A 13,926-nucleotide genomic window follows, 5' to 3' on the forward strand; every position below is an offset into this window, starting at 1 on the left:
AAGTATAAAAAATACTTATTTCTACGAAGAATTTTAATTTCATAAAATGATTAAGAATAACAATGGTTGATATAAAATGGTTGTATCATGATCTTAAAAGAATGGCCAAAATGTTACTGAAAAGACAAATCATAGATAAAACAGTCTCTTTTACGAAGAAACAAAGAAAAGAACAAAACTGTCTTTTAATAAAAGAAACTAGCAGTATGAATGGAACAAAAAATATTTTTGACACAACAGAATAGGTAATTTGGGTATTACCCGAATTCCCTATTCCCTATTTAACTATCTTCTATTTTGCTCTTTATTTGTCCTTATGTTTTTAGTTTATCACACAAGGGGAAACCATGGGATATTTAACTTTTTTTTTTCTTTCTTTTCGATACCGGGGATTGAACTCATGACCACCTGCTTGCAAGGCAGGTGCTTATGCCACTGAGCTAAATCCCCAGCCCCTAACCATGGGATATTTAAAATTGTGTGTCTGACTTATTTCCCTTAACATTATGTTCTCAAATTGCATCCATCTGGCTACGAATGTTTCAAATTTATCTTTGTTAATGGCAGAGTAGTACTCTATTGTGTTTAAACACCACACTTTTTCCAAGATCTAGCTATTAAAAATTGTGCTGCTATAAAAATGGGTATGATGTTTAGGGGTTGGGGATTTAGCTCAGCGGCATAAGCACCTGCTTTGCAAGCAGGCAGTCATGAGTTCGATCCCTGGTACCAATAAGAAGGAAAAAGACAAAAAAAAAAAAATGGGTATGATGTAGTATGATGACTAACTCTTTTGGGAAGATAATTAGAAAGGAGATAGCTGGGTCAAATGGAATTTCTATTTTGAAGAATCTTCACTAATTTTCATAGTGGTTGCTTTATTTGACATTCCTACTAACAACGTAGAAGAGGTCCCCCCCCCCCATCCTTGCTAGCATTAGTTACTAGTTGATTTTTTGATGGACAGTCCTTCTGGTATAAGATGATATCTCAATGTAGATTTACATTTCCCTAATGGTGAGCAATGTTCAACACTTTTTCATGTTGTTTGGCCATTTAGCCTGACTACCTGGCTCCCTCCTGACTTATTTCATTTTTGGGATTTTTGAAATGGAATCCCACTATGTGGTTCAGGCTGATACTGAACTCACTTTGTTGCTGAGGTTGGCCTTTATTCCTGGTGAACCTTCTGCCTGGGCCTCCAGAGTGCTGGGATAACAGGCTTACACCACCATACCTCGTTTTTACTTCTTAAGAAGTGCCTATTCATTTTAGTTATCCACTTTTTGACTGGATCTTTTATTTTTTGGGGGGTGTATAATTTTTTTTTAGTCCTTTATATATTATGGATGTTAGCCTTCTGTCTGACGAACAGTTAGCAAAAATTTTTTTCTGTTCTGTAGATTCTGTTGTGTTTTTTACCCTGTTGGGGTTTTTTTTGGCTGTACAGAAGCTTTTTAATTTGATATGACCTATCTTCTAATTCTTGGTTTAGTTATTTCCTATTCCTATGTCTTTAAGAGTTTTACTTCTTTAATCTTCTGTTTCTGTTTTAATATTTAGGTCTTTGATACATTGCTAGTTTAGTGCATGGTGTGAAATAGGAGCCTAGACTCAATCTTCCGCATACGGGTAGCTACCAGCTGTTTATTACACAGGCTATCTTACTTTCAGAGTGTGTCATTTGCCCCTCTGTCAAAGATCAAATAGCTGAATGTGCCTGGGGTTGTTTCTACTGCTTCTATGCTGTTTTTGTCCCAGAGTCATGCTGTTTTAATCACAGTAGTTTTGCAATATAACTTTCAATCTGGGTTCTGATGTCTCTCCTACTTTTCTTTTGCTACCCAGGATTGTTTTTAGTATTCTGAATTTTTTCTGGTTTCACATGATTTTAGGATTGGGTTTTGTAGATCTGTGAGAAATGCTGTTGATATTCTGATTGGGGTTACATTAAATCTGTGCATTAGTTTTAGAAGTATAGCTATTTTGATTACACTGGTTTCGTCTATCTAGGAACAAGAGACATCTTTTTATTTTCTGCTGTCCATCTCAATTTCCTGTTTCAGAATGATGTAATTTTCATTATAGAGGTTTTTCGTGGTTACTTTCCAAGTATTCAATTTTTCTTGATGCAACTGTGAATAGTATTTTTAAAAATTTGAATGGTATTGTTTTCCTAATTTCTTTCTCAATGACTTACTAGTATACAGAAGTTTTACTGATTTTTGTGCTTATTTTATATCCTTTTACATTGCTGAATTAATTCTAACAGTGTTTTGGTGGAATTTTTTGGGGTCTTGTAAGTAAAAGATCATGTTAACCACAAATAATGATACCTTGACTTCATCCTTTCCTATTAGACATATCTCTTTTCTTTCTTTTGCTTGACTGCTCTAGCTAATGTTTTGTTTTGCTCTAGCTATGTTGAAGAGGAACAGTGATAACAAACATTCTTCGCTTGTTTCTGATTTTAGTGGGAAATAAGCCTGTAAACTTATAAAGGCATTACCCATTACACGATGTGTTCCCTTACAACAAAGAGACATATCCTACTATGATGGTGCCTTAGGGCACTATGGTGAAATGGAAGGTAGAAATAAATAAAAAATAAGAGAATAAGATAATTTGTAAAATATTGCTTCCCACAATAAGCACACAAACAATTCCTATAGTCACATACTGTCTGTTTGAAGAACAGTAATTCAAGTATCTTTAAAATTATATATATATATATATATACATATATATATGTATATATATATATAATTGGAGAGCTTTCTTTCTCTTAGAATGTTTTAATTAAAGAAACAGAAAGGGTAAACAATGGTTAGGAATAAAAGAAAATGGGCTTTAGTTTTCTATGTAAAGTAATTAAGGCATGAGAGAAAAAAAAAAAATCATCAAATTCTCTTACCCATCCCGGAGTCTTTCTTGGTGCCATCTGATATTATGTCTACATGATCAGAGTCCACATCATAACTAAAGAAATCATTTAAATAGGTTTTTGATCTCTGGCCACCAAATACATATAAGCAACGATTTTTCTGAAAGAGAATAAAAGGACAATAAAGAAAGTTATAACTTACATGAAGAATTTACAATGATTTTTTTATAATTTAAACCTTTATAGAAGTATTTTTCTAGGAGACCCCATTCAATGGAGTATACTAAGCTAGAAAAGAAAGAAAGGAGGAAGCTTTTTATATGCTGCCAATAAGTGATCACCAGAGTATCTTGTTAAAGTACAAAAGCAAGGTGCAAAATAGTGTATAAAAGATTGCTGCATTTGTGTAAGAAAAGATCAAAAGTATTATCTGGGGGCTGGGAATTTAGCTCAGTGGCACAAGTGCCTGTCTGACAAACACAAGGTTGTGAGTTCAATTCTTGGTACCCCGCCAAAAAAAAAAGTATTATCTGTGTGTGCAGGTGTGTGTGTGTGTGTGTGTTAGCAGTGTATTTCCCTCTTTTTTAAAAAGCAAAAATGGATAAGTCAAAATCCAATAAAAGATAAGGAAGAAGAAGGAACATGTGTGTTACTAAAGTATATTTCTTTTTAAAAACAAAAAAGGATAGGTCAAAATCTAATAAAAGAAGGGGAAGGAACAAAGCTCTTTTCTATCCCTGTCCAGAAAACAGGGATAAAAACCAGGTATTTCCAAAAGTATCTCAACCGATGGTTTTAAGATTAAAAACCAAACATAGGTTTTTAATTAGAAACAAAACTAAAAAAAAAATCTCTGAAATTTGAACAAAAAAGTGAAAAATAGATATGGCCACTCAGAAACACAATGCATATCTATAGTGATTTTTAATTCAGTTTTTTGACTATCCATTTGTAATGGGATAAATCCTAAACAGAAAAATTATCAGAAGTCAAACTTATACACACTCTATGACTTTTTTACTTAGCTTTGTTATTTTACAGACTACTAAAGATAAAGCAAGTATTGTATACAGTAGGATTTTAACCATAAAAGATCCACAAATACAAAAAAGTAGTAAGTAAAAAATAATCTTCAAGTTGAATGTGATTTATCATGATTTAGTTTTTCTTTTACTAAAAAACGTGTATATACATAAGAGCAGGGCTCTTATTGGCCAAAGGCAGAGAAAAAAATTAAGCATAAAAAAAGAATAATGACAGCAAAGGATTTAAAACTATGAAATGAACAAAAATTCATGAGTTCATAATTATACTTTTTTTTTTTTTGTCTTTCTCATTTTTATCGGCACCAGGGATCGAACTCACTTCTGCCTGCTTGCAAGGCAGGCGCTTATGCCGCTGAGCTAAATCCCCAGCCCCCCATAATTATACTTTTAAAGAAATGCCTCATTGGTTAACTTTGGAGCCTTAGCTCAATAATACAAAAATCAATAAAGGCAAAGAATCAGACATTTACATTGGCTATTCTGTATGGTTTACATTTCACAGTAACTAAATAGTGAGGTGGGGTTTTTTTTCATGTGTGGTTTTATTTGGGAGGAAGTAATGGGAGAATCACAGTTAGTAAATTAAGAAATAACATCACTAGAAAAATCACTACTGAAAATCCAGATAATGAATATTAAATTAATATTAAAACTATAGGAAACTTCGTGAATGAATCAACCATGCTGATAACACTTGAACTCTTTAACATCATCAAAATCATGACTAGATATTACATGCCTCCATATACCTCAGTCAGAGTATATAGGAAGTATTCTTGTATGTGTCTTCTTGGCTTTCTCTCAAACAGAGAACAAATTCAAAATCAAGCCTCTGGATATAACTGCTAGGTTTTAGAAAATACTAAGAATGGACCATATAAAGTCACATTGTGAAGATAAAAGCAACCTAACTCAAAACACTGAGAGATACTATAGCACAAAGGACTTCTCAAAAATCAATTAAGTGGTATGTGGAGGAGGGGAGTATTTTTATGTATTAAAGGAAACTGAAGAGCCATAACAGCAAAATGCCATTTATAGAACTACTCTTGGATCCTGACTTTAACGAACCGAACAGAAAAAGATTCCTTTCATTATATTAGGAAAAAAAAAAATAAATGACTGAATAGTAAGCAATAATAAAATACTGCTTTGAGCTGGGAATGATTATGTTAATGGTAATTAAAGGACACATATAAAATATTTCAAATATTGTTTCAAAGCTGTATGTAACCAAAAAAATAAAAATTTCATTAAAACATTTAAAAAGATGAAAGAAAAGTATATATACTGATAATTCTTAATTCTATGAAATCAATTCTTAACTCTTTCTACTTAATGAAGGGAAAAAGAACAGATAAAAAACTGTCCCAAATGCAAGTTTTAAGAAAGGGAAACAGCTAAGCTACCCAGAAAGGCAGCAAATTTATTCGTAAAACTGTCTAACTTAGAATTCAGGTGATAACTGTTTAAAAGTTATTAAGCTGATGAGAAAAAGCTTCAAGCTGACAAACAGTTCACTGTTTAAGGATGTTTTTGTCATTGCTACACTATTTCTAATGAAAAGTTTTGATCTGCTGCTGAAGATTTTTGACTTCAACATTTCCTATAAACATAAACATGACAAAATAAGATAATGAAGAACACAAAACAGACTTACTGAGTGGAATAACATGCAGTGTCCTATCCGAGACTGTATATCTTCAGGCCCAGCATTACAGGAGTCCTCTCGAAGAAGTTTCCAGGTTTGACACTGACAGTTGAAAGCAAACAATCCACTGAACTGTGGTTCACTGGCTCTGCTGTCATCTACGCTGCCATTACATGTCAAAATTCTACCACCAAAGGTGTAGATCATATGTTTTTCTGAATCCATGCACATCTATCAAATAAAGCAACAAATTGAATACTTTTAGTTTACCCCTGCCATATGTGGCAAATGGAATAATTCTCAAAAAAAAACAAAAACAAAAAAACCCTGAACTTTGTCATTTATGATGTTAAATATCAACCCCCTATTATCACAGGAACTTACTGTAATACAGTTCACTCCCTGACACAGATTCAGGATAGATTTATAAATATCTTGCAGATTTCCATTTGTTTCAGACAGAATAAAACATGTCAGGTTAAAGAACTTTCTGCTTTCTTCAAACTGCATAATTTTTACCAAAATCAACCAATGATACACAATGTATTGAAATAAATCTAATCATACATAGTAATCTTATATAGTAACAAGCTCTTATTCATTTTCCTTATAAAAACTCCCACTGTTCTAGACAAGCATCCTATTAATTTTTTGTTTAATACGAAAGTAGATATAAAAGTAAGAATGATTCAGTTAAATTCATTTTTGGGTTTTACAATTCTCTTCAAATTATGTTACAAAAAAGCAAAACAAAAATATTTACAACAGTTTCCAGACTGTTTGTTCCTTTTGTTTTTGTACCAGGGATCAAACTCACAACCTTACATTTGCCAGGCAGGCACTTACACCACTGAGCTAAATCCCTAGCCCCTCCACACTGACTTTTATAGTGTGAAAAATTTGATCTCCTTTAACCCATCACCAAAAATTTATTTTTCTTGGAAATTATTTGTTAATACAAGTAACATTTATGTTTCAAGAATAATCTGTGTACACAAAACATTTATTAACCCATTCTTCTGCTAAAACACAAGTACTGGCTGTATATGTTCAAATCTTTCCTCCTATAAAATTACTTCCAACATTTGTCTATTATTGTATTTTAAATAAAAAGTTTTTAATAATTTTAAAAAGTGATCTTAAGAAGTACTATAAAAGATTACAGCATCTCCTAATCTTTACCACCAAGACAATCTTTATCTCCTTTGCTATTTCCCAGGTTTTTAAAACACTTGCATAAATTAAAGATGAAAATTTATTACAATAGTTTTACTTCTATTTTGCAACTTTGATGAGGTGAAACTTTAAGACCTCTTTGTCTTTTCTCTCATAATTTTAGCTCACTGATTTACTAATTTAAACATATTGTATTTTAATCAATTTACTGAGACTTCTATTTCATTATCAAATTTTTATGCTTTAGATATTTTTTATAGATGCAATATTCATGAGAATTACTTTAAAATATCATATTCTTCAATTTATTCTATTATTCTTGAATTCATTACTAATCTGTATTACTAATTCATTACTAAAATATTAAAAAAGATTCTAGCATCTTCTACTCTTTACTACCAAAACAATCTGTACCTCCTGTGCCGTTTCCCAGGTTTTATAACACTTCCATAAATTCAGATAAAAATTTATTACTTCCCCCAGAGGTTGAAATCTTGGTGAATATGGCTGAAAAACTAAAATGTCCAAGTTTTCACTTCCTCAGCATTCCAAAAATGGTGTTTTCAAGTCTTTAACCTCAGGCAGGCACTTATGCTGCTGAGCTACATCCCCAGCTCAGTCTTTAATCTTAAAGAACATAATATTAAAAACACAATGCCGAGGACTACAACACACGGCTCCAATTAGCTTCTGTGTCTCTCCCCAGGGCTATGTAACTCCAAACTGGGTTGCACTACTCTGTCGTAAGTACTTAGGTTCAAAACTCTCCAAATATCTAGGAAGCATGCAGAAAATCCTGAAAGGTTTGTATTAAGTGGCTTTACTTTCATTTTCACAAATTCACAGTTTATACTAATGGCCAGAATCTATTTTCCAACAGTTCTACTTCACATGGCTACAAAGGAAGTATCTCCTCCCCTTTTGGGGATATTTAAGCTTAACTGCTTATTCTCATTTGTTGTGTAAACACTTTAACATGGTAGCTTTTGCTAGCATACCAGTCCAGATCATTTGAAGAAAGAAGTAATATGAGTAACATTATATATTAGCATGGTAATTCTTTCCCTTATCTTGACAAACAGGAAACAAAACAGAAGTAATTTTATTCTTTCAGCTACTTACTTATTCCTAAGATTTGTTGTTCTCTCTATGATATACACAGTTTCAAGAGTCAATTATCAAATGACAAGAGATTTTAACTAGGATACATGCTATTCATTAGCCTTGCCAACATTTGTTATCAGTTGATTTCTTGATGGCAGCCATTCTTTTTGGAGTGAGATGAAATCTCAATGATGTTATAATTTGCATTCCTCAAATGACCAGTGATGGTGAACATTTCTTGCTGTATTTATTTGCCATTTGTATATCTTCATCTGAGAACTGTGTGTTCATCTCAGATGCCCATTTTTGGAGAGTGTCTTTAAATCTGAGGGGCTTGATGTTTTTCAATTCTTTGTATATTCTGGATATAAGTCCTTTGTCTGAAGGACTGTTGGCTAAAATTCTTTCCCATTTTGTGGGTTTTCTTTTCACTTTGTTGGTGATTTCTTTTGAAGAGCAAAAACTTTTTAATAAGATGTGATCCCAGTTGTTGATTCTTTGAAGTACTTCTGTGCAGTTTGTGTTTTGTTCATGGATTCTTTGCCTACCCATATGTCTCCAAGATTTCCACCTACCTTCTCTTCCAGGAGATTTAGTGTCTCTGTTTTAATATTTAGATCTTTGATCCATTTTGACTTTAGTTTAGCACATGATGATAGGCATGGGTCTAGTTTCAGTCTTCAGCATGTGGAAAGCCAATTTTTCCAACACCATTTATTGAAGAGACCATCCTTCTAGTGAACATGTTTGGCATCTTTGTCAAATATAAAGTGGCTGAGTGCCTTTGTAGTTGTGTTTGCTTCTTCTAATCTGTTCCATTGATCTTCAGGTCTATTTCTTTGCCAGTACCTTGCTGACTTTATCACTGTAGCTTTGTAGAATAATTTCAAGTCAGGAATTGAGATGTCTCCTGCCTTGCCTTTGTTGCCCAGAATTGCCTTTGGTATTCTAGGTTTCTTCTGTTTCCAAATGAATTTTAGGAATATTATTCGTAGCTCTGTAAGTATGTTAATGATATTTTGATTGAGATTGCATTAAATCTGTGTAACAGTCTTGGGAAAATGACCAGTTTCAAAATGTTGGTTTTTCCTAACCAAGAGTAAGGAATATCCTTTAATTTTCTAATATCCTCTTCAATCTCCTTTTTTTAGAGTAGCATAATTTTCAGCACATACGTCTTTTACATTCTTGGTTAGATTGATTCCTAAGTATTTCATTTTTTTAGATGGTTTGTGAAAGGTGTTATTTCCATAATTTCTCTCTGAGTTTTTTGTTTATGTATAGGAATGTTATTGACTTTTGAGTGTTGACCTTTGTATCCAGGTATACTGCTGAATTTATTAACTCCAGTAGTCTTTTATTGGAGTTTTTGGGGTCTTCTATGTAGAGTATCACGTCATCTGCAGTGATAATTTAACTTCTTCCTTTCCTATCTTTATTCCTGTTAGTTCTCTCTCGTCTGATTGCTCCAGCTAGTATTTCCAGAATTATACTGAATAGGAATGGTGATAGTAAACATCCTTGTCTTTTTTTGTCTATTTGGTATAAGATTGGCTGTTGGTTTGTCATAGATAGCCTTTATCAGGTTGAGGTAGTTACCATCTATTCTGAGTTTGTGTAGGGTTTTTATCATGAACAAGTGTTGGACTTCATCAAAAGCTTTTTCTGCATCTATTGAGATGATCATGTGATTTTTATTTTTGACTCTGTTGATGTGGTGTATTACATTTATTGATTTGTGTATGTTAAACCATCACTGCATTCCTGGGGTAAATCCCACTTGGTCATATAATGTATAATAATCATGATGATTTGCTGCATTCTATTTGCCACGATTTTATTGAGAATCTTTGCATCAATGTTCATTAGTGAGACTGGCCTATAGTTCTTCTTTTTTTGGTTGGGTCTTTCTCTTGTTTTGGTAATACTTGCCTCCAGGAATGAGTTAAGGAGGATTGCTTCCCTTTCAATTTCACTGAAGAGTTTGAGGAATATTGACATTAAATCTTCCCTAAACGTCTTATAGAATTCAGCTGTGACTCCATCAGGACCTGGGCTTTTTTTTGTTGGTAAGTTTTTAATTACATTTTCAATTTCAATAGCTGATACTGAGTTATTCAAAATTGTTTTATCTTCTTGATTGGGCTTTGGTAGTTCATACGCTTCTAGAAATCTGTCCATTTCCTCTGGATTTTCCACCCTTATGTGAGTAAAGATTTTCAAAGTAGGTATTCATGATCTTTTGAATTTCCATGGGATCTGTAGTAATTTCTCTTTTTTCAATCCTTATTGTGTGAATTTAAGTTTTTTCTTTCTGTTTCTTGGTAAGGCTTGGTAGAGGTTTATCAATTTTGTTTATTCTCTCAAAAAATCATCTCTTTGATTTTTTTTCAGTTTCAACTGCATTAATTTCTGCTCTAATCTTTATAATTTCCTCTCTTCTATGAGCTTTGAGTTTTACTTGCCCTTCTTTTTCTAGAAGCTTGAGATGTTGCATTAGGTTGTGTGTGTTCATTTTGCTTTCTTGATTTATTGCTATATACTTCAATTTATTGCTATATACTTCCCTCTTAGTACTGCTTTCATTGCATCCCATAGGTTTCGGTATGTTGTATCTGCATTTTCATTGAATTTTAGGTATTGCTTAATTTTTTCTTTAATTTCCCCTGTGACCCATTGACGGTTCAGGAGGTTGTTATTTAATTTCCATGTATTTATGCAGGTTTTTCAATTTCTTTTGCCACTAATTTCCAATTTAAGTGCACTATGGGCTGATAATACGCTTGGTGTAATTTCAATCCCTTAAAATTTAGAATGTTGAATGGGTTAATATACAGTCTGTTTTGGAGAACATAAGTCTTATTGCATATACTATAACCTGTCTGAAGAACTAGAAAGGAAGACAGACAGGATGCTACAAAGGCCCTACAGCAGCTTTCCAGTGCCCTTTTGTTCTATCTTTTCAGCCATATTATCCTTATTTCACATTTTACTTGTAGATAATTATCCCTGCTAAGTGCTTCAGTGGAAAACACCCTATTTTGTCACCAACTGACCACTTAATATTTGTCCCAGTTATATATCCTTTGAGAATCAAGTGATTTCTCAGCCTTTGCTGTGACTCTAGAATCTCTAGTTTCTTCTATTTGGATCTGATCCTATCTGAATCAGGAAAATTCCCATGAATTTTTCAAGTTCTTTGAGTATACTGTGTTTCCACTCTATTAATAATGTATTCTCTTCTCATATCAGAGGATGTTGAAAAGGAAGGTAGTAAAAGATATATTCAGTTTGCTAGTGACCCAATTTGGCCCAGGAATATTGCCAGTGTGCTCACATCTCCAATACTTTTAAGTTTTTTCCTGTTACTTTTTCACCAGGTCATATTCCACTAAATTTCCTCATAGTGTTTACACTTGAAGAACCATTTCCTTTTTTTGCTTTCTGTTTCTTTTTATGTCAAGGTCTCACTATATAGTTTAGGCTGGCCTTGAACTCATTATGTAGCCCAAACTGGCCTCTCTCAGGGATCCTCTTCCCTGAGCCTCCTAAATGCTGGGGTTACAGGTATGTGCTACCATGCCTGGCATGAAGAAGTTTTCCAAAAAACATAATAGCAGCTGAATTCTCAAATTTTCATGTTGCTTTGGAGGATACCTGGGATATTATTACCAAGTACTAAAAACAAAAAAAATACTCTTTAAACATGTCTTCATGCCTCTAGTATTTTCATGTTCTCAAATTTCAACACAGAGTGCTAAATTTCAAAGTCTCATGAACACCACAAATATTTCGTTGGAATTCCTTTAACACCACAAGTTAGTAACTTTATTTACATTTAGCTTTGTACAAGAAATAAAATGTGAAATAGAAGTTTATAAAGATTATACAACTTGCTCAGCAACACAGAGCTAGCTGTTAGCTGAAGCTGCATTAAAATCTGGGTTTCTCTGCTCCCAGAGTTCTGCAGTACCATCTAATTAGGTGAAAACCAAGCATCATTTAACACAACTCAGCTTCCAGGAACTTCCTACTTATCAGTCAAGAGAGACAAGACCACACACAAGAACTGTGTATGTGCTAGACAGTCCAACTATCCCTAAGAATACTTTTTCAACCAGTAACAAAGACATTGGAATCTTTTGTAAAAAAATATGTAACAATTTGGGATCAAGAGAATAAACTGTTCCTCAACAATGTTATCTACTGATGTTTTTAAAAGAATTCTTGGAGCCTGAATTCTTGGAGTTTTTACTTCCTATATGATAATTGAGGATGTCGGCAAGGATGTGTATAGCATGCAAGAGCCTAGTTATATAATTGAGCCAGTAGAAATTTCAAATTCAGTCTGAGGAGTACTGTGAAGGCCAATGTTGATTTTTCCACCCATCACTTACTTGATAGGTATACATCATGCCTCTTTTTCTTACAATTCTCTTGTAACAATTATGCCTTAATATAAACAAGCTAATAGCATAGTTTTTCAGCAAAGAAATAGTTACAAAATCTGTAAACACACAATAATGACTCTTACATAATTTTAAACCTGAATTGAATTTTTGTTCTAATTTTACTACCATCTCCCATTTCTCACATGTGAGACAATGCTATCATCAATGCAATTACTACCGATCTTTCTAAGTCTTTTTTCTCTCCTCTACTCCAAAAATGTTAGAAATAGGTGAGCCAAGTAAAACTTTGCCTGTAAAACTCAAAGTGATTATTATTTCATCTGACTTACTCTGAACTGGCAGAAGTATTCAAAGACAGATAACCATGACAATAACACTGACAGTGATGATGGTGACAGCTATCTGCATGTTAGTATTAAAATGAATTACAATATTTTTATGTGCAGTCTCCTTGTCTACGAACACCATCATATGAATTTTTTTGGTGCAAAGTTTAAATTACCCAATCTAGGTTCACAGTAACTTGCTGCTTGTAAACCAGAATAAACATATTTTACATTAATTGGGAAAAAAGCTTGAGATTTCAAATTCTCATACTCATTATAAAGTGTTTTAAATTTCTTTCATGAAGGAAAAAAAGTTTTTAAACTGTTAAAAGGGGAAGGTGCTAGTGTTAGGAATCACAGATATTTATCATGAAATTAAAATTTGTTTTTCCTAATATTATTCCAACTACACTGTATTGTAATAAAGATTTTATAAATTAATAATTCTATTCTTAGACCTTGGAGCTTATGTTCTGACATCTGCACTAAACAAAAGAAAAACTTTAAGGACTAACTTTGTATCTAGTAAATCAACCATTTTTTTTAATAATCTGTCTTAGGTATTTGCAGTATAGTCACTTGTACAGAACTCTGCATAACATCAATAAGCTCTATGACCAAGAATTACTGAATACTAATTCCATCATATATTTAACTGTGCATCAAACCTGATGATCAAACACCAATTTCGGTCCTCCATCAGCAGCAGTATCTTCACTTAGTAACATCCATGTGTTTGTGTCAATGTCATAACGGTAGAAATCACTTTTTAGAGATTTGCTGTTCCTCACAGAGGAATCCAAATAACGTCCTAATGTGTAGATTTGCCTCCGTTGAATATCAATGCACATTTTATGACATGATCTGGCACTTGGGCCATTCTGTAGAGAGAAAAATAGAGCAGGAGCAAAAGAACAAAATAAAATTAAATGGTTCTCTTTTTGCACAGAAACATAAGTCAACTAATGTGGATTCTATGGTAGGTTTAAATCTCTAAATGAAAGAGGAAAAAAGGGGCAAGAGAAGCAAACTACTCTTCAGTGCTTAATATCAACCAGGAAAGATGAGATGAACTTTTACACATTCTCTGACACTTGTCTGTTAACACCTGTTGGTTTCTGTCTTACACTGCATTGTATTTTGGTCACCTGTGAACACAGTTGTAGTCTCAATTACCTGAGAATCTATGTTTGGCTTTTAAAATTATTTTTGTATTTCTCACCAGAATATCGTACAAAACAGATACTTCAAGAATATTTAGAATCAGTAAGTTTCAAAATTGGAAGAAACTTTTATGAAATCTCTAGTTTAATTCTTTTTAACAAGG

At 33.0% G+C, this 13,926-nt stretch overlaps 1 protein-coding gene across 6 annotated transcripts in view; it reads right to left on the reverse strand.

The window, feature by feature from the left end:
- The window catches only part of Mkln1 (muskelin 1), a 317,153-nt gene that overhangs the window by 43,343 nt on the left and 259,884 nt on the right, over positions 1–13,926 (reverse strand). For all 6 annotated transcript variants that reach the window (XM_063234205.1, XM_063234200.1, XM_063234188.1 and 3 more), the window contains 3 exons: positions 13,268–13,480; positions 5,591–5,812; positions 2,915–3,044 (listed from right to left, as the gene is read on the reverse strand). In XM_063234205.1, coding sequence (XP_063090275.1) covers positions 2,915–3,044; positions 5,591–5,812; positions 13,268–13,480 — 565 coding nt within the window. The remainder of the gene's footprint in view (positions 1–2,914; positions 3,045–5,590; positions 5,813–13,267; positions 13,481–13,926) is intronic.

This window comes from Cavia porcellus, unplaced genomic scaffold (assembly GCF_034190915.1).
Source record: "Cavia porcellus strain 051 isolate PalLab524CR breed Dunkin Hartley unplaced genomic scaffold, mCavPor4.1 scaffold_2, whole genome shotgun sequence".
NCBI classification, from domain to species: Eukaryota; Metazoa; Chordata; class Mammalia; order Rodentia; family Caviidae; genus Cavia; species Cavia porcellus.